The following is a 21,506-nucleotide window of genomic DNA, read 5'->3' as shown; positions in this document are numbered from 1 at the left end:
CTTGTATAAAAAATATATATGTATGTATAATATATAGTACGTGTACCTTTGCCATCAATGGTAGACCTTCACAATTTTTATCAATCTCCCATCCAATTCTCTCTAAACCAAGAGGTATATCAGAACTACCATCTGAGCAAGCTGCATGTTTCAATATGGACCAGCATTCATATGTTGTTAGGAGTTCCAATTTAGGCCGCACACTACGCGAAAATTGACTTTTTGCTTCGGGGAAACTCCGTTGCTAAAGGTACCCAACAACCGATGTATTGGAAACCGATGCATATGATATAGTGATACGCTTTGGACATTCCCCATCGCTAAAGATGAGTTACGACTTCACTCTTTCATAATCGCTGATGCCTAAGTTGTTACCATGTGCCAAAAAAAGCGTTGACCTCCGATGTCTAAACCTTTAATAATATCAGGGAATATATCAACACTGATGCTAAATAGTCATTATAGCATCAATGGTTTTGTTTATACTGAAGCGCGTGTTAACTTACTACTTCAGAAAAGATTGTTGCAAATTATGATTTACGCATTCGTTTTTTGTACTTATGCTGAAGTGAAAAACCAACAAATAGTTTGACTTTCTACAAATATTATTGACCATTCAGATTACAGGCTTCGGTTCCCAAAGAGTGCTGATGTTTTTAATTTTTAACTTCAGTTGTTATGGCAAAACTGAGGTTGTTATACACAATAGACATCCTTGTTACTAATAAAGTGTAAGCAATTTCCACATTTCACATCATATTTTACTTAGTTTCTGTCTCAAAATACAGAGGCATCTCATCCATTTCATATATATTGCCATTCAATCATGGGCCAACTCCACAACTCAGCTGCTATTTAACCCTCTAATTTAAAATATTCAAAAAAAGATAGATAACAGAGAGCCACACAAACTGCTTTATCATGGAGAAAGCATTGTATATCGATAATAAACCTTTATAATGAGTTGCCCTATTCTGATGGATTCTCATTACAATATAGATGAAGCTAACGCTGCAGCAAAGAAGGAAATATCAAACCTGTTCATGAAAAGAAAAACATGTGAACACAAATTACATCCATAAATATCAATGAAGGAAAAAAATATATCCCTTGCCTCCCATCCTTTTCCCCCTCACAGCCTCCCAAGAAGATCAACTTTTAGTATTATGCATGTGCCTACAAATGTTACTGCATTGGTAAAATCCATCTTTACTTCATCACTCACCATAAAATTCTCTGATGCTGGCCGTCCTTTCATAAACTGACATGGTGGCCTTTCCATTGGGATACGTCTGCACAAATCCAACACATTGCCACACCCAAATAAGAAGTCATAATAAACTCACTACATTTTCTGAAAATGGAATCTAATATTAGGCACATATGATATGAATGAATTAAAAATGGTGAAACTGGATAATGAAATTACAAAGCGGCATACACAAAAAAAGTACAACACAGAAAGAAAAAATATATATGTGTGCTCTTTTGCTAACATATGTTTTTTTTTTCTAATTAAAAATAGAGGAGGGAAGGGAGGAGGATAGAGTGGAAAAAGCTGAGCAAGAGAGAAATAAACAGCAAGTGCTAATCTAAAAACTAAAAACTATTTCAACTTTTTAAATTATCTTTCTCATCTATTATCTTTCGCTTGGCTTTCTCATCTCCTTCTCCTCTCTTGGCTCTATATCTCTAATTACAAAAACAGAAACGAGCATTGACATAACCTATAGAACTCAATTTTAAAAAAGAAAAAAGAAATATACCATATAAATAAGAATTCTGAGCAAACCAAGTGCCTCAGCAAGGTGACAGTCAGTCCACTGGACAAGAAAGAGAAAAAAGTTTGCCGCTGGACAGTAGGATAGTCTCATCTGGAGACGTGCTCCATCTTTCTCCCTTGGATAATCTAAAGCCCTAAACAAAACAATGGCCCAGCAAAGCATTTGATTAAAAAGCATTCAACCATTATTATGTCACCAAAGTGACATAATTGCACAAAATAAATAAAATCTATAGCATTTATACATGGTACAAATCAAGTTATTGACATTTTGAGTTTTTAGTACAAATCTAATGGATTAGGGAAGACCCAATTGCCCAAAATATTGGGTGGCCACCATACACTGTCAAAGCAAATATAATAACCAAAACAAACGTGTATGCTACTAGAGTTTAATTAAGAGATGGGACCTCTGCAAATTGCAATGGCTCTTCTATTTTCTTTTTCTTTTTTTCTTTTAATGCCAATAACTGTGATTTTCATAGCACCAGCTCAAGCACAATTTTTATTTGTTGATCTTTCCAACAATAAACCCATTGAGCCAACTCCAACAATAAAGCCTTCTGGGTCTAAGAAATATCATTTTTCTTAACTCAAACCTAAAATGGTTGGATATATCATATAATCAATGAAATGAAAGTTAAAACTGGACATGGTTACTTCCAAAAAATTGGATGCTAGATAGTTTTACTTACTTTCCATGATATTTTGAAATGCTTCCTGTAAAAAAGAGTTCAAAATTAAACTAGTTAGATACATATAGGGAAGAAGTGTTAAAATACTCATATGATAAATGAAAAATAAAAGTGCATCTATGCAGCGCTTATGGTCAAGACTCTTTACAGTGACTGCTAATTTATTCAGCTAGTATCTCACATAAAAGAAAAATCTAGTTCTCACTACTTTCCCTTAAAATTCAGCATTCTTTTACAACATCTGTGCAACACCAGTACTAACTATTCTTGGTAAATTAGGTGGTTGCTTTTAGGCAGAGGCTCCTTCACATTAACATTGCCCCAGGTCAAAATCATGCTAAGGCATCTTAGTCAAACATTTGTTGACCCAAGATATATGTAGATATACAAAATCTTGACATCCACTTGTAAACCAGATAGTATCAGTATCATCTTTCTGAAGAACATTAAATTTAGCAACTACAAGGGTTAACACTTTTGGAACCATGAAATATATACCTCATCTTTTGTGAGTCGAGGATTATAAAGCATCTCCTTCCCAACGGTGCTAACCTGCATCTCAAGCAAATATGTGGCATAAGAAGCTGCCTCGGTATACAGGTACAAAAGAAATAGACAATAGAGAGTTCCATACACTGAATCCCTTGTAATCATGAGAAGGATAGATCAACGTATTCTTTGGCAATGTGAAAATCTGGATTGTAAGTACAAAAGAATAAGTGGCCTTTTAACATAAAGTCATGTTTGAACTCATTTCTTTCCTATGATATCAAAGGTATGCTAGCTCAGCATGTTCTTACCTGTGAATGAACTGACTTGTACAGTTGATGTGAACTGCCACCCTACGAACAGATTAGAGAAATCAAACACGGGAACTTGATAAATCCCCTTAACAGTCATGTTTTAAGAACAAGAATGGCAAACTGTTGCTAGTTTTTCAATTTTTGCTTTCCTTGTCTTTTGATTGAAAGCAGCAGAATTTGTCACAAAAAGGTAGATTACAAAGAGTTTCAAAAGTTGAAGGTACTACACCTGAAAATCAGTTCTCCCACAACCCCGTATGAGTAAAGCATCTCCAGTGAAAGCCATCCTTGGTTAGGGCTGATTAGGCCCTTCTCCTGTAACATAGGCAACACAACCTAATGTATGCCCAGCAGTAGCTCGAACCTGCAACACAAATGCACACATGAGATACATATATACAAAGGCACATACATGCACATACACACACACCCGACACAGAGAACCACAACACCAACTAGTCCAAAACCAGTAAGATACATACATAACTTCTTTTAGTAGGTTGTTTCTTTAGGCCAATTTGTCACAACATATGCACACATGAAAACATACACACACACAAGCATACCCTTTTCTGTATACACATAAAACTACCTAGTTCAAAATCAGTACGGACCAGACAAATTTTGTTACAGTAAATTATTTCTTTTGGTCACTTCTATATATATTTCACAGGAAGAGGAACTCGGTAGACCACAGCCTATACCAGTTAAGTTTTGTATTCATTCTACTTTATCGGTCCAAAAGCAATTAATTCAATAAAAGCCAACACTTTAGTATTCAAAACCTCATTCTGAGCTTTAAATCAGGTCATGCTTTAGATCGAAAGGGCACTTAATTAATTAATTATGACGATTAACATAATTAAAAAGATTAGCTACTACTGTGACTAGTCTGCCAATAATTAATTTGCTGCCAACATTTACACTCAAAAGCATAAATAGAAGCATACGAAACTCAGAACTCAAATAGTGAGAAACAAATACACTCAAAAGAGTAAAAGCATAAATTGAAGAGGAAGATGTTTTGTCTTACCTGTAGTTATCAAGATTCAGTACAGGCAGAGATAAGAGACTCCACCAAAGGCAGCTGCGTGAGCTCCAAAGGGAATGCAAAATTTGGACTTCAACTGACCACCAAATGAGTTGTTGAAGGTTATTGCGGTGCCCTTACTCAGTCTCTGAAAGAAGGCACCGATTTTCAGTAAACAATGTCAAAAACCCACAACCCTTAATAAACTGAAAAATAAGCTTCAAATTGCAACATGCAACATCTATGAAAAATAATAGAACTCAGATGAAGAATAATCAAACCCTAAACTTAAAAATTCTATGTATAACAAATTACCCAAATCAAAAAATGCCGTGTATAGATCTGCCAAACTATGACTTTAACCTTACTAAAATTTCGAAAATAGAAAGTAATTCACAACACAGAGAACATGAGCAATCTCAGAGCCCTAAAACAGATAGGGCAATTAAAACACAAAAGCAAGCACGTACCGGTAAAGGATCGGAGTTACGAACCCTAGCTGAAGAAGAAGCGTCGAGAGGAGTGAAGGAGACGACCGAAGAGCACAGATCTGAAAACGAAGAGGAGGCAGACAGAATGACTGTCTGTGACTGGATGAGAGAGTGCCGGTAACTGGGTATAGTGAGAGAGGGTATAGGGTGAATGGGGGTATCACGAGAGAGAAGAGAGGGAGTTTGAAGGTGAGAAGATGGGAGCTCAGTCACTGTCATCTCTGTGGGTATCGAGAGAGAGAGGAGGGAAATTTTTTGAGGGAAGGGGGAATCTGAAATTTTCACAAAGGACCGAAATTTGTTTGGGGAAAAAACACTGTAGCAGTCAACTATAGGCTTTTGGCATCGGAGCTTAAATTTATTTTTTGTCCAACAATTTTACGCATTAGCATATTTCAATCATCGATGCTAAATATAATCAATGGCATCAGTGGGAAAAACCAAATATTTGTGTTGATGCATTTATATACTTTTAGTCCTATTATTTATAAAACCGATGCCTACTATACTAACAACATCGGTATTTCGTTTCACTGATGCTTATGTGATGTTGTGTAAAGTGAAATTTGGCATAGTGGCGGAAGTGTTTCTGTGAGTGATGCAACTTTGCCACTGCGGGTAGTGACAATAATTTTGCTTCCTGGAGCAGAATTCAACTTTGACAAACAGCTCATCAAACTTTCCCATTTCTCAGACTCCCAAACATCATCAAGTACAAGAAAATACCTTTTTCCCGACAACTCTTCTCGGAGGTTTTTTTAGTCGAAACAAGATGGGATTGGAGGCAGCAAGGAAGTTGAGCACCTTTTTTCCCATATGGTTATGCAGTTCTACTCGTCTCCGGAGAAATTCATAGTTGATTTCTTCCAAGACATCATCAGCCTCATCAGCTATGTCTTTAAGTTTCTTCACCATGCCATACGGAATTCTTGAGCTGCAAGGTTAGTCAACTTCGTTAGTATTCCCTCTGTCACAAAAGTAAGCACAGATTCTACTGCCATCTTAGTTTCCTTGTGTAACCCACGGTGAGAACCTCCAGCTAGCAACCGCAAGCCACCCTATGCCACTTGCCCATTACCGGCCTGCCACCGTCTGCAGGACCAACTCGATTGCCCTTTATTCTCCTTTAAAGGAAAAAAATTTGTGTTATTGAACAGACTCGAACCTTGACCCTCAAAGGAGAAGGGCTCACTCACAAACCACTACACCAAACTTGATTTTGTAATATTTATTCAGTTATACAATATTTATATAAACAATAAATGTTTTTTTTTTAAAAAAAAATCATTTCACCACATATTTACACAAAAATTGCAAATAAAAAGCGCAACAAAAATACACTGTAGATATCAATTATGTAAAAAGAAAAAAGGAAAAAGGAAAACAAAAACAGCAAGAAAAACAAAAATTAATTTCATTAGAAGCAAAATGGAGGAACCAAGATGAAAGTACTAAAATAGAAACTGCGATGTAGAAACGGAAACTACAATGCAGAAGCTGCAATGAAGAAAGCGGAGCGCAATGCATAAGCAACTGCAATACAAAAATGGCTGCAATCTGAGTCTGCAGGCAAAAATTCTCAACTCTAGAGTTAAACAAAACAAAACAATATTTTTTTTAATTCAAGACATGTTGGGAGAGGGGGAATTAGACTGAAGACTACCTAGAATGTAAAATAGGTTATTCATGTTTCTATTTTCTGCATTGCACATTCCATTTTCTGCATTGCAGTTTCCATTTTATGCAATGCAGTTTTTGTTTTATGCTATGCGATTCTGTTTTCTACAATGCAGATTTCCGTTTTATGCATTGCAGTTTCCATTTTTTGCAATGCAGTTTCCATCTTCTCTTGCTCACCCAATTCCTCATTTGGGTAGCCTCTACTCTTTAAATTGGTGAGGTTGAAGGCCAAGGAAAGAGCAAAAATTCAATTGTAATTACCAAAATTGCAATGTAGTTTGTGCAAAACTGCAATGCATAACCTGTATAAAATTTCACTGAACTAAAGCTTAAATGGTATTGCAAAATATCATATAACTGTGATGGCATCAACCATTTCCAAATCAAGACAAATGCATAGTAATTATGCATGCCACATTTCTAGTTCAAGAAGAAACTGAAGAAAGGCCAAGAAGAACAAGCAAGATATATGAACTAAGAGAACCATACCCGTCATTAACAAGATTCCATGCAACTTGAGCAAGGGCATTTTGAGCTACTTTGAATTTCTTTATTGCCTCAACCAGCGGTTTATATGGACGGTTTAAATTAAGATCAAAAGCAAAAGTTGCAAGAACAACGCTCTCTCCAAGTAAAATAAACTCTTTCTGCTGTTTATATACCTCCTACATGATTAGATTTTTGAAAACTACAATGCCAAAAAGTGAAACATTGCCTAAAAGGACTCACAACAACAAGCTAACCCACCTGATTCTTTCCAAATCCTTGATGAACTCGTGAACAAAACCACGATAAGCATTGGGTGAATAAATGCGTGCAATTTTGACAACAATGGCTTATGAGATCTAACTATGAAAGCATGCAAACATAGAATATAGTGGCAAGGGTGGTTGAGAGGAGTGAAAATAATAGAGCAAGACTTAAGCGAAATTATTTGAAAGAGCTTAGAGTTAAACTAAATTACATTCGGTGGAGAAGTAGTCTAGCCTCTTGAAATATGCATACGTGCAAATCTAGTTAAGGCTTCACAACTAATTCCAACTCATTATTAAGATGAATAACAGTGATCAAAGAAAGAAATCAGTATTTAGTATTTCAGCAGTAAGGATATATAATAACTTCTTTCTCATAGGTGTATTTAAAAGGTTTGCATCTTGGAATTGGCCCATCTTCACCAGTGACAATTGAAGTGCATCTACTCAATCTACAAAATAAATCCATTAAGTGGAATAATTCATATAATCTCTCACAACCAATAAACTTTGTCCATGTCTTGCATGTTTAATGAGACAGAAAGCTAATCTATGATAGAATTTATAAATTATAGATGCTATGGAAAACAAGGCTGTGTGAATAGTTTTAGCCCCTTTATTGCTTGTTCATTACTAATAAGTAGCATAAGTTTCTGTGGAGTAACCACACAGCTTTGATGTTGTCAAAACATTTGAATGCTGAAGTTATGTCTAAATACATGCATACAAGATTTCTAAAAAATACACAAGCAATCAATTTCCAATAGAAGCAAATACCCAACGACGAAAAACACCATAGAAGGTGCAATTATTCTTGAGACCAATCATCTTAACTACTTCATCCATGGTCCATCCATACAAATCCTTGTACGATACTATTATTAGCAGCAAACCATACTGAAAGTAGAAATTTTGAACAAGAGTTGATTAACGGAAAAAATATATATAAATGAAAAAAAAACATAAGCATTGCATATGACCAGCAACTCAGAATTGGTATTCACTTCACCTGGATTTCATTTCTTTTGACGGTCTCAAGAGAATCATCCCTGTAGTCGATAATGCCTCATCCACGACAGGCGAGATCCAGGCCGTAATTGTTCCGCCTATTCAATTCCGATAACACATAAGCAAAGACAGTGGAATCTGACAATATTAAATAACATAAAAAGCAATTATTAGAAGAAAAGCTGAGGTCCACATAACTTTTACAATTTTTCCCTTTATGGTAGGGGCACAACGGTCACTTTTTGTTTGGGAAGGATTTTGGGAATTGAGTGGCATTGTTGCGTAGAGCTTGTCTAGAAACGAAAAGGACGTAATGGCAATTTTTTAATTTGTTGTTATAGCAAATAATACTGCTCTGATGCCGATTGCTATAATGTAAGGGCTTCTCCTATTTATATTCTTCTCTCCCGACACTCTCTCCTTCAGATACATTGACACGATCCTGTAGCATCTGATGATGTTCGACTTCTAGTCACCAATCGATGTCCTTATGCACCGGTTAGCCACGCCACCTGCACGAAAAATGTTCCTCTTGTCTTCCTCGACAAAACCCACCCAAAACTCAATCCGATTCGTTGCCGGTGAGCTCGAATTGAAGCTGAGAAAAGGTTAGGTTTTCCGGCTGTGTTCTAGCATTTTTTCGGCTATTCCGACTGCCAAACCCATCCAGTGAGGTATGGAAATTCATCCCCTCATCATGCTCTACCTATTTATGTAGTTAGTTCGGGTAAAATTTGGAGATTGATTTATATACCCATTTTTAGTGATTTAAACCGATCCACTAGTTCGGTTAGTTTCTAGCCATGGTCGAGAACAAAAGTTGATCCCCTAGTTGGTTTGAATCTGTTGGCATATGTATTGGCTGGTGGTTTGGAGATTTTCCTTCACCGAAAAATATCTCAAGACACCCACTTGCCGGCTGGATGCAGCTCGTGGGCTGCTATGTGGCTGTCCATTGAGTTCAAAAATGTTTCCCCTGACGTCTTAAGCACGACGGTATGCTCAGATTTGGATTCGGTTATCATTTGACAGTGAAACGAATATTGTACCTATTATGCGATATTCGGGTTTAATAGGTTTAGACCGTTCCACCGGTTCAATTTCAAATAAGTTGTTCTCTGTATCTCTAGAGTCATGTGGGAACTTGTTGATCGAAAATAGGAGTTCAGGATACTCCGAGTGAATGATTCTAAGTTTAGGCAAAACGATCGTCGTCTGATCGTACGATTGGCTTAGATCCGACCGCTCGATCGAAATCAAACTTCGAGACTTGTTTAGTAAATTTGTTGGACCTATAGGAACTTTCGGATAAGAAATCAGAAGTTATGGGCCCCGTGGGCCTAATTGACCTAGATGGTGGGCATCGCAGGTTCGACCAGGACCAATTGGTTGGGAGGTGCTTGTGGCTTGGTTGTTTGATTTTAAGTTGGTATTTTGCTCTAAGAGTTTTATTAAATATTTGTGAATTATTGTTCTATCGCTTTTACCTGCCAAGCATGATATATGTGTGTTTATTTTTATATATGTGTTAAATGGATTAATAATTGGATTGGTTACCTTCGGAAATATTGATGTCTTCGAACATAAAATTGCCTTTAGAATGTGTTTGGACATATGGTTGCCTTCGGATTATTTTGCATTCTCAGGTTGAGTATATCTCCCTTAGTCCTGTGAGGGGAATTGACGGATTTAGGTTGCAATATCCACATCGAATAGCACACAAACACTACTAATTTGTACCATTGATCACAGCCCTACATGGATGGACCCCATCATTCAGTTTTTAAAGAACCAAACATTTCTTGCCGATCCTGCTGAGGCAAGGCGTGTTCGCTATCGCTCCGCTCGATACCTGATCATCAATGGCGCCCTATACAAGCGTGGCTTCAGCCTCCCTTACCTTCGGTGCCTGACCCCAGAAGAAGGTAATTATGTCCTTAGGGAAATCTATGAAGGCATTTGCGGCAATTACTCAAGTGCTTGCTCACTAGCGCATAAGGTCATTAGGCAAGGATATTTCTAGCCCTCACTTCACACTGATGCCCAGGCTTTCACCCAGAAGTGCGATAAGTGTCAGCAATTTGCCAACATCCCACAACTTCTAACTGAACCATTGACAGCCATGGTCAGCCCTTGGCCATTTGCCCAATGGGGACTCGACCTCATTGGACCTATGCCTGAGGGCAAGGGTCAAGTCAAGTATGCAGTTGTAGACTACTTCACCAAATGGGCTGAGGCTGAAGCCCTAGTCACCATCACTGCAGCTCACATCGAGACATTCGTTTGGTAGAACATCGTACGTCGCTTCGGCATCCCTAACACTATCATCACAGACAATGGCCGGCATTTTGACAATGCCAAGTTCAAACAATTTTGTTCGAACCTCAAGATCCGTCTTTGCTTCGCCTCCCCAGCCCATCCTCAATCCCCAATAGCCAGGTCGAAGTCGTAAACAAAATTATCAAGAAAACCCGAAGACAAAGCTTGACAAAGCCAAGGGTTGCTGGCCGAGCTACTCCCGAAGCTCTCGGTCCTACCGCACCACCTTCCGTACCTCCACAGGAGAAACACCGTTATCTCTTTCCTTTGGTACCGAAGCCGTGGCACCAGTGGAGATTGTTCAGCCCACATACCGAACCTCCACTTACGAGATCAAAGCCAATGACGAGCAGTTAGCCTTGAACCTTGACTTCATTGACGAGCTTTGTGACCAATCTAGCATGCGCAACGTCGCGTACAAACAGTGCATCGCTAAGTACTACGACTCCTGAGTCAAACCCAATGCTTTCAAACTTGGGGACTGGGTCATGCGCAAGGTTTCCTTGGCCATCAAGAATCATACTGAAGCTACCTTAGGCCCTATATGAGAAGTTCTTTATGAGGTTACCAAAGTCTGCCGACCCGGCACGTATCAACTTCAAGACGGTACATCGAAACCCCCCTCCTTCAAAATCACCTTGGTCAACTGGCCGACACCTCTATCACACGGAGGGGCTCGAAATATGGCCACGGTGATGACTTCTTCTTTTCCCAGAACCTACTCACCAAAGCTCAAGCAGCAAAAGCTTTTCTTGCGGAAGCTGTTGGGAGCTGAGGCCAAATCGAGACTTGAAATCACGTTAGGGAAGACTTGCCGAACTGCAAAAGCTATATGGAATTATTTATACCATCCTCACAAATCCAAACCCTAGCCCTTTATGGTTACCGAAGCCAACACAAAAGGCCCAGCTGAAAAAGGTCAAAATTCTTGGTAGCTTGCCAAGGCTCTTGCCGAAAACACCGAGAGGGCCAAACATGCGAAAGGAGGAAAGGTTCGTCGAAATTTTTACCATATCACTGTCGAACAGCAGGCATAGGCTGCCGAATCTTTGACCTCATTCCCCACAAACCTCAAAAGATTACCCCTTGTCGAAGTCTAGCTCCAGGGAGAATCTTGTCGAAAGCTCTATTAAGGCCCAGCCTTTTTGACCCCAGGTCTTTGCCAAGAACTTAAATACACCCCAAGGGCCCAACTCCTTGCTTTTCGAAAATTTTCTCCCCCAAGCACACCCTTCCCAAACCTTAGCCATAAAGGGCCCAAGCCAAACCTTAAGATAAATCATGAGTGGGCTCGAAAAAAAAAAAACCCTGTCGAACAGCAAGCATGGTGCAAAGGGGGGAGAGGCTCACAAAATGTTCTCTAATCGATACTTGCCGAATGGCAAGCCTGGGTCGACTACTGCGCTCATTTTTCTTCCTTTTGGGATCCTTGCCGAGTCTTCTTAGGCCAAGACTCACTCCCATGCCGAAGCCAAAGGGCCCAAGTCTATTTCCCAAAAAATAGTTTACGAATAATTAAGCACTAAGACCCACAGATTTCTTGCCTAAGCTTTAACACCCAAGTCTACTTTTCTTTCCAAGGTACCCAGCTACCAAAAATACACATATTTTATCATACCTTCCAAGTATTAACGCAACTTCTAGCTTGCCAACTTGGGGGACTAGGGAATGCCCTATGGCTCCCACTAAACCTAGATTGCACGGTCATTATTACACAAAAATCTAATAAGTTCCCAACCCAGAAGTTACTTCTTGACTGCGAACTTGGGGGACTATTGTTTACACCATAATCAAACGAGCATATCCAGCCTCGAAACAACTAGCACTAAGGCAGACACACCTTTTCCCTTTCCGAAGGAAGACACTCTTCCAAGGTGCCAAACACTGCCGAAGCTCCCGACTGTCGAACCTAATCTCCAGGACACGTGTCACCACCACAGCGACTTGCACAAAGTCCCACATCGAAATTCTACACAAACCTCCCACTTTCACTTCCCTATAAATAGGGAATAATACCCTAGTAAAAAGGGTAACTACTTTCTTACTTTTACTATTACTCTGCCAAAGTTACTATTCTTAGCTGACTTAAGCATCGGAGAGTCTTCGGCCGGCACCACACCGGTGTCTGAAGCTTAACGATTGCTTCTCCCACTTTTTCTTCTGCATGCTTGTCTTGCCGAAGGTCCTCACCTTCTCCACTGCTGAAGACAATCCACTTCTCACTAAGTTGCTCCAAAAAAGAGTATCAACAACTAGTTTCTCTTAAATGCTCAATTAGAATGAGCTTCTCAGCTCCTAAGCAAATGAAAACAAAAATTGCACAAGCTTTTATATATCTATTTCCCTTTCTACGCAGCCTTTCACTTGGTCGCACTTATGAAAATTTCCATTTTGAATGAATTAGCTATTGGGGAAATCAGCCCTTGAATCCTAATAGCCCTCCTAGTCCTGAAGCAAGCCATAACGTGTGAGTGACCTTTGCAACCTTTGCATTTAAGACTGTTTAAGAAGCATACCATTTGTCATACTCATTGCAACAGAGTGCAATCACGAATGAATGCAGCTAGAAAACTCTGAATATATGTCCAAGGTGGCCAGATGCCTTTCTAGTCGGTCTAGTGTAGTCCTATAGAGGGTTGCCTGCATCAAAGTTAGGAGGTGAAGCATGCCCATTTCAGTCAATCAATAGGGAATGACATACGGTAGAACATCAATAGACTCTATCCGCAGAGCCTCTGACCATACCTTAGGTGTCTTTGCAACCCCTGAAGATTCCACCTTGAGCTTCTTTGATTGGTTACCATTGCACCCAAACAACCAATCTTCATTGTCATAATCAGGCATTTCATCCACTTTTGGAACCAAATAAACCTGGCTTAGATATCTAGAGTATGGATGGGGCGGTCTCACAGAAAACACCACGACGTATTCTCCTATAATTCTGCCATCAACAGATATTTCTCCATCTATCAAGGGAGATTGCTCTTGACTGAAGCAATCTCATATTCTTTCCTACATGCAGACCACTGAATTTATTCTAGAGATATTTACTTACTGTTATTAGCTTTGTACAAAGTCAAGTCTTGTAATTATAAATTTGTGATGAATACATAACAAACCTCATCGGGGTCATTCTTCAATCTAGTATTCCTCTCAATCCTATCTCATTTTCTACATGGTATCAGAGCCTCGTAGGGGCTAGCACTCAACTTCAATCCTTCCTTTCCAATTCAATCTTTCTTTCTTACACAGAATCTTCAAAATCAATGGGTGATTCTCAATCTTCGTCAAAATCTTTCTCCACCGACTCTGTGCTCTCTCAACAAAATTCCTGAAACACAGTATCCTATATCCCAACCTCTTTCAATATCTCCCACCTATTCACCACTCCCATGGACCGAAACTATTTAAGTTGGAAATCGCAATTTGAGGTTGTCTTGGAAATTCATGGCCTTGACGAAGTTGTGAAAGATGAAGCACGACCAGAGAAAAAGCTAACTGATGGATTTATGAATCATGCCTATTCCAGAAATAAATTGGTGTTAAGCTGGATAAAGGCAACACCATCTTCCTCTATCAAAACTCTACTTATCCCATGCACAACGGCTTATGAAGCATGAACTCTCCTTGAGCAATGCCTCTCTCCCTTCTCAAAGACTCATGTTCGCACCCTGCGAGATCAAATTCATACGCTCAAAAAGGATCCAGAACAGTCTGTTTTTGATTATCTGCTGCATGCCAAATCTCTCTCTAACTCTCTCATTAGGGCTAGAACCACAATGTCTTATGGCGAACTCATTGACTATATTCTTGATGGCCTTGGACATGAATATAAATAGTTTTTCACATCGCTCCATCTTAGACCATCACTGACGTTTGATGATTTCTTTGGTTTACTCATTCAAGAAGAACACCTTTTGAAAAGAATGTCCTCTATTTCACTGTCTACAGGTACAACCCTCACATCTGACTGTGTCTTCAATGATCAACATAAAATTTCACATAACATGCGGTACACTCCCAACAACAATTCCAATCAAGGACGTGGTGGAGATCACAACTGGAACTCCAATTTCCAATGTAGCAGGAATTCAATTCGTACCAACACCAACAAATCTTTTTCCAACTACCGCTGTACCACCACTCCCATTCCAGATCATTGTCCACCGCTTCTTCCAATTTCACCATATTAGCCACCTTTCCAATGCCAGAAAATATGTCAGCTTTGCAATCAACAAGGCCTTACTTCTCACATATGCCCAAAACATGAAAACTTTGTTTACATGGCCGAGTCCAACACTGTGACTGCCTCCAAACCCTTTGAGTAGGGGTGCTTTAGTTACTTTTTGTTTAGAAAGAATTTGAACGTTGCACAGAGCTTGTGAATATGAGTTCGTAGATAAGAGTCAGGTTTAATTCCGATTTATAACGAAGAAGTTATGATCTACTGAAGTACAGTGGCACAACTGTAAATATTGTGAAGTCCCAATTTAAGTATTAGACCAGACTTTTTTTTTAGGGACTTTCTCTCTCTTCCTCGTGCGACAGATTCTCCTTCTCTTTCTCTTCTCTCTGTGGAGAACAGTAACGCCGCCACTTCTACTTCAAATTTCAACATCGTCTAACCTCAGTTGTTGTCACAACTTTCATGAAACCTCTTCCTCTCGTTCTCCTCTACAAAACCCACCCAAGATTCGATCAAGTTAGTAGCTGGAGAGCTTGATTCGATGACGAGAAGAACTTAGGTTCTTCAGGTTGTGTTTATGCTTTTTTTGACAACTTCGGCCGCCATTTCAGTTGAGTGAGGTTTGAAACTTCATCTACTCTTCGTGCTCTATCTGTTTATATAGGTGGTTTAGATCGATTTTGAAGTTTTGGAAATTTATCAACACACCCATATAGGGCCGACAGTTCAACCGCATTTTCATCTAGTTCTGGCCACTTTTTGGCCGCGATCCAAGAACAAAACGTGTTCCTCTTGTTAGTTTGAACGTGTGGTACAAGTATTGTAGAAAATTTTGAGAATTTTTCATTGCCAGAATTTACTCAAGACACCCACTGCTGACCGTGGACGGGTGGCTGGTGGTTGTGCTTGGATCACTATGTGGCGGTTTCGTCCTAAAATGTCCCCCATGTCATCCTGAGCACGACAGTAAGCTCATATTTTAATTTGATTACCGTTTGACTATCGAATGGATATTACGCCTATTATGCGATATCAGGGTTCAATTGGTTTCAATTTCAATTATGTTGTTCCCTATACCTCTATGATCATATAGGAACTTTCGGATCGGAAGTCGGAGGTCGTGGGCCTCACAGGCCCGGTTGAACAATATGGGAAGTTTGGCCACATGGTTGACCATGAGTCTTCCGAGACTGTTTTATCTTTCGAGAAATTAAGTTTCAAGTTAAGTTTGGTTCGATTCAATTCAAATGTTAATATTATCATTGTGTTCTTTCCATAGGTACTCAAGCTCCTTGTGCTTAGTCGAAAGGACCCTTTAAGGGTTGAGTTCACTTCGGATCAGTTGTGAGTGGACTTTATTTTTAAATGAGCATTATTTTTCATATTTCCAATGCATGCATAGCCATGATTTAGTTGGGTAAAAACTGTGATTTGCTGGAATTGGATGTTGTGGAGTTTTTCATGATTTTATTATGAACTATGGTTATGTATAAAGAGAGTCGGGTGTTATTAATATTATTGTTGAACCTGTAACTATACGGTTATGGAATATGGGATTTGTGTAACTATACACCATGGGTTGTATCTTCCCCTAGTTCGTTATGGAAAGGATGATGGAATTATGGAAAAGAATTATAGTTGGTCTTTGGGATCCATATGGGCACACATATACTCTTTGGGAGGTGTGTCAGGATGCTAGTCTACATGTATGACTGGATTAGCCGCGTGTGCGATGCAAGTCCCGGCGTGAGTGTTGACTGCTCATGCCCAGCCACATGTGCGATGCATGATCTAGGCATGTGGCTGAGAATAAACAATCTCCGAGTTGGATTGTTTTCCCTCGTACATATCTTGATGTGGTGCATGTGTGTGTGTATAAATATATATGTCTTGGGAATATAAAGGTTTCAAGTACCGAATGGTATATGGATAAAAATGGATTTTATTGCATGGTTTATATCCTTTTCTAAAACAGTGGGGTTAGTATGTTCAAATATAAATTTATGTTATAAATTTTATTTTGTCCACTCACAATTTCTTGTTTTGTGCCCCTAAGGTTATAGTTTGACGGTCCACGTCGAGTATTTTGTACAACGCATGCCATTACTTGTAGGATATTTCATTTTGAATTCCTTTACCTATGTAAACCAAAGCTTTCTAGAAAGCTCTGATATTGCCCATGTAGTGTTGAATTTGAGGCCGGAGGACAATGTTGTAAATTGTGTGCTTTACCATCCTATGTGTTACTGTTTGGGATTATTAATCGCTTTGTTTGCAGGTGTTTGTAATTTGGGAATGTCTATTTTTTAAGGGGAGACTCTACTGAAATTTCAGTTGAAGTCTAGACCCAATTTCTATTTAAATCGGGGGAGAAAGGGTTATGTTAACAAGTGGGCTCGGCATCAGTGCTGAACATGAACATGGTTAGTCAAGGATTCCAAAGGGGGAATTTGGTACGGGTCCTGTCAATGATGCACGAAGACGACAAAATAAAGACTTTTTTCATATTTGAAAGAGGCGCATCTGCTACAAAATCATGCCTTCAGGTGAAGAATGCCGAAGCAACGTACCAGGGGCTCGTAAACAAGATTTTCAAGAAGCAAATTGGCAAGACTTTAGAGGTCTACGTAGATGACATGCTAGTTAAAGCTCCCTAACGAGCAGATCACATCAAGAATCTTGTCGAAGTTTTCAGCTTGTTCTGAAAGTACCACGTGAAGTTGAATTGGAGCAAGTGCAAATTTGGAGTCTCATCTAGCCAATTTTAAGGATACTTAGTCACCCAAAGAGGCATCGAGGCATTGAAACACACCCGAATGAAATCAAGGCCATCCTCAACATGAAGTCGTCTACTATAACGAAAGAGATACAAAGTCTGACGGGCAGAGCATCAGCTCTCAACCGATTACTTTCGAGATCCACCGACAAGTACAGGTTATTCTTCAAAGCCTTGAAGAAAGGACAAAGTGACAAATGGGATGAAGAATGTGAAGTAACTTTTCAGAACTTGAAGACCTACCTCACTTCACCTCATGTACTCTCAAAACTCGTATCAGGCGAAGATTTGTTCATCTACTTGACAATGTCCAACTCAGCAGTTAGCTCAGCCCTAATTCAAGAAGAGTTGGGGGCACAAGATCTGGTATTCTACCCGTCAAAAGCCCTTATCAATGCAGAAACTCGCTATCCGAAAATGTAAAGGCTAATTTTTTCCCTTGTAGTTTCCGTGAGAAAGTTAAGACCTTACTACCAAGTTCACTGGATCATCGTCATGACGTAATTTCACTTGTTATTGAACTTGCCGTTCGTTTAGCTTGCCTGCTTAGCCGGTTATTTGGCTTGCTTGCATACTTTCTTCACAGTGATACGGTTGTCATCCCAGAGTGCGTAGCACTCTGCCATCGTGAAGACTTCTGCTAGGGTTTGGGTCAAAGCAATAGTCAGCTCATGGTATAGCTCGTGCTCGGCTGGCAAGCCCTTATTGAATTATGAGGATGTGATTCGACCATCCCATCCTATGATGTTCACCTTCTTAGCCTTGAATCTCTTGATATAGTCTCGTAGAGACTCGTCAGGCTTCTTGTGTAGATTAACCAAGTGATCAGCTTGTTTTTTGACCATCCGATATAAGGTGTACTCCTTTGTAAAAATGGGAGCAAACTCCTTGAAGTTGCCAATCAACATGGACGGTAGAGTGTGGAACTAATTATGGGCTGCTTCTTGCAAGGTCATCGTGAACATCTTGCATATCAAGACGTCATCAACCTTGTACAGGATATAGCACTCTTGAAGTGCTTCAATTGGCTCTCAAGGCCCAAAGGCATACACGGGTGCATACGTCAAGTGTGATGGCAAATGAGGGAATGGATGGACTTGCTCTAAGACCGGGGCATGGCCTCAGATGGCATTGAGGTAGTCGTGAGTGGCAATGCTATCGTGGATGGCAGCACCAATTGTGGTTGCATTGCCATGAAGGGTAGCTCCGGCAATGAGGTATTGCGGCTGCAAAGTGGCGGAGGCCGTGGGGTTGTGCAGCTGTTGTTGTGTTCCAGCAGTGGCTACGTGATGTTTCATGGTGGCATGGTGAGGCCGAGTGGCTTCAGCTACTGCAATCGAAGGCTGCGAGGCTCCAACGTTGATGGCTCACTGCTACAAGGTGCTAGCCGCTAGGCTCTACGACTGTGAGGAGGTTTCAATTGTGAAACCGTGTTGTGGTGCAACAACGTGAGCCACTTGGTTCTTGACTAGGGAGAAGTGAGATGGGAGGCACAGATCCATAGCAGATTGCGACATTGCGGCCATACTCCTCGTAAGTCTACCTCCAACCATGGTTGACTGGAATAAAGTGTGGAAATGATTTTAGAGCACGCGTTGAGCATTAACTCGCTCTCTCAATGAAGGCATCAATTTGTGGGAGTGATTTTCCTCCCTAGAGAATATTCGTCTCGAGATCCCTTCTTCTTCTTCGCTTCTCTTTCTTCTTGCAAAACAACACGGAGTGAAAAGACCACACTCAGGGGTTTTGGCCAAAGGCCCCCCCGATGCCTAAGTCAATTAAATGATTCTAAGAAGAATACGAAGATAATTAGAAGGTAGGAGGTCTTTTTCTCATGGGGAGAACCAGGTGGCCTGAGCCGTGTGTGATGGCCGGAGACGTGTGTGAGAGAGAGAGAGGGTGGTGACAACAAGGTTTGTGAGAGGGAATTTTTGGAGAGTTTCGGACGTACCTCATGCCTTGTGCGTGGCCATGTATTTATAGGAGCCTTGGTGGCTAGGGTTTTGGAAGAATAATTCCTCACATGAAAAGGAATTATTTTTCCCTAACTTGGAGAGATTGAATCAAATTAGAGATTTAATTTAGAATCAAATCACCAATTATGGTAGGAATCCTTAATTCAATCAAATAATCCCCAAATAGATGGAATTAATTATTTAACGTAGGGTTTGTAAATATTTGCTCCCATAGGCGCCTCAATAAGATCTCACACTGAAAAATTGTAAGAGCCAACGATTTGTTATAACCTGCTCGAGCAACTATAGGAGATGTTGTATATGCCAAAATGTGTTGATTACTTCGGGGCTCTTGGGCTCGCGTGACTAATTAATATATTTCTATTAGTTAATTATTGTTAACTTTCATAAAGGATTATTTTTTTAAAATCGCATATAGGTCTTGAGGCTCGTGAAATTATCATATTTCGATCTTAAAGGTTACTCTTGGTTGTTCCATGTCAAAAAAGACAAAGAGATGAGATCAAACGGCATCTGGAATAAGTACTTAAAAAAGACAACCAGTCAAGTTGCTCCGAGAGTCTCATCTTCAACGACTCATCTGTCTCAGTGTTGGGTGACAGAACGGCATGCACATAAAAAGTCAAATTTTGACGCTAGCTACTATTCCATCCCATATATATATATATATTTTTCTTTTTAAAGAGATGAGATGTTCTACAACTGGCAAAAGCTCTCGTATCTCTACATATGAGAGGTCCTTAGATCACTTACTCTTCAACATTTGAAATTTGAGAGAGAGCTTGAGGAAAACCCAAGCTAAGGGTACTAAGGTAGCGTTTGGTAGTGTTTAAATTTTTAAAAAAGCTGCTTTAATAAAAATTTTGCCAAACCATGGTGTTTGGTAAACCTCAGAAATCAGCTTTTAAAAAAAATTGTGGTCAATGACCGCTGTTTTTCCAAAGCAGTATAACCCACTTTTAAAAGCTGCTTTAAAAAAAATTTAACCGGTGGTTTAATGAATGTTTTACTTTCCCATAATGCCCTCACTTATTTTTCAAATAGACAGTCCTTGTCCCTCCAATACAAATCGAGCGACACAGCAAACTCCTATTCTTCTCCATTCTGCAGACTCCCATTTTCTTCTTCATTCTGTTCATTCACAACCATCCCTCTTTCTATTCGTTCAAACTCACATCCCTTTTTCTATTCATTGTCTGCAACAAACCCCACCCAAGCTCCAACCACAACCACAACGTCCGACCATGGGCTGTAGGCGGCGGCGATACGAGACAAGCACGATGGCGAGCAGCGATGGCGAGCAGCGATGCAGCGATGATACGATTTAAGACTCCACGGCTTGGGTGTAGACGCGATGGCAGGTGCAAGGAGGGCGACTTCTGGGAGAGGGAGAAAAATAGAACAAGGAGAAGGAGTAGAAGAGAAAAATTGCAGAGAGAAAGGAGAAGAAGCAGGTGACAGGAGGAAGGAGAAGAAGAAGATGAAAAAGAGGCAGCTGAAAGAGATGCAGAGATCTGGGGGAAAAAAGGGGTTCCCAAAAAAAAAAAAAAAAGATACAAAGAGACGAAAATGTTCCGACTCAAAAAAAGTGTAAATTAAAAACAGAAAAAAAAATGTAGCTTAAAGTTTTTTTTTTTATTTTAAAGAAGAAAAAGAAATAAGAAAACGACAAATAATTTTATCATGATGCATGTCCTTTTTTGTCATTATACATACTTAAATCAATTTTGATAAAAATTTACCAAACACTTTTATTACTCACAACACTTTTTCAAATATAGTTTACCAAACGCCTAACTGATTTTTTTCACAGCTGATTATTCTTGCAGCACAGCAGAAGCAATTTTTTTTAAAAGCACAGCAATGCCAAACTAGCCCTAAGATGTCCACATTGAAACTACCGCTAGAAACAGGCAATTTGGTGTAGAGGACAGCACTAACCCGAACATAACCCTACAAATATGTATGGTAGGTAGCTAGGTGGCTGGTTGAGAGAGAAAAAAAAAC

At 39.6% G+C, this 21,506-nt stretch overlaps 2 protein-coding genes across 5 annotated transcripts; one reads left to right on the top strand and one right to left on the bottom strand.

Annotated features, from left to right (window-relative positions):
- Positions 1–915: 915 nt before the first annotated feature.
- Positions 916–5,129, bottom strand: LOC103331098 (persulfide dioxygenase ETHE1 homolog, mitochondrial-like). Of its 4 annotated transcripts, none has more exons than XM_089053672.1 (9): positions 4,782–5,121; positions 4,315–4,459; positions 3,511–3,645; positions 3,279–3,320; positions 3,113–3,179; positions 2,977–3,030; positions 2,479–2,503; positions 1,767–1,917; positions 916–1,292 (listed from the first exon to the last, which is right to left on the bottom strand). In XM_089053672.1, the coding sequence occupies exons 3-8, from the start codon at positions 3,603–3,605 to the stop codon at positions 1,910–1,912; spliced, it is 291 nt and encodes a 96-aa protein (XP_088909798.1). In that variant the 5' UTR covers positions 3,606–3,645; positions 4,315–4,459; positions 4,782–5,121; the 3' UTR covers positions 916–1,292; positions 1,767–1,909. The 4 variants fall into 4 exon arrangements, with proteins under 4 accessions (XP_088909798.1, XP_088909799.1, XP_088909797.1 ...); XM_089053673.1 differs by having other exon boundaries at positions 3,113–3,172; positions 4,782–5,105; XM_089053671.1 differs by lacking the exon at positions 2,479–2,503 and having other exon boundaries at positions 4,782–5,129.
- Positions 5,130–17,586: 12,457 nt separating this feature from the next.
- On the top strand, positions 17,587–17,946 carry LOC148916956 (uncharacterized). The gene has a single exon (XM_089052338.1). It carries the CDS (start codon positions 17,587–17,589, stop codon positions 17,944–17,946), a length of 360 nt encoding a protein of 119 aa, XP_088908464.1.
- The last annotated feature ends 3,560 nt before the right edge of the window (positions 17,947–21,506 follow it).

This window comes from Prunus mume, linkage group LG5, assembly GCF_029339155.1.
Source record: "Prunus mume cultivar Tortuosa linkage group LG5, ASM2933915v1, whole genome shotgun sequence".
Taxonomy (NCBI): Eukaryota; Viridiplantae; Streptophyta; class Magnoliopsida; order Rosales; family Rosaceae; genus Prunus; species Prunus mume.
This window is presented reverse-complemented; position numbering and strand designations above follow the sequence as displayed.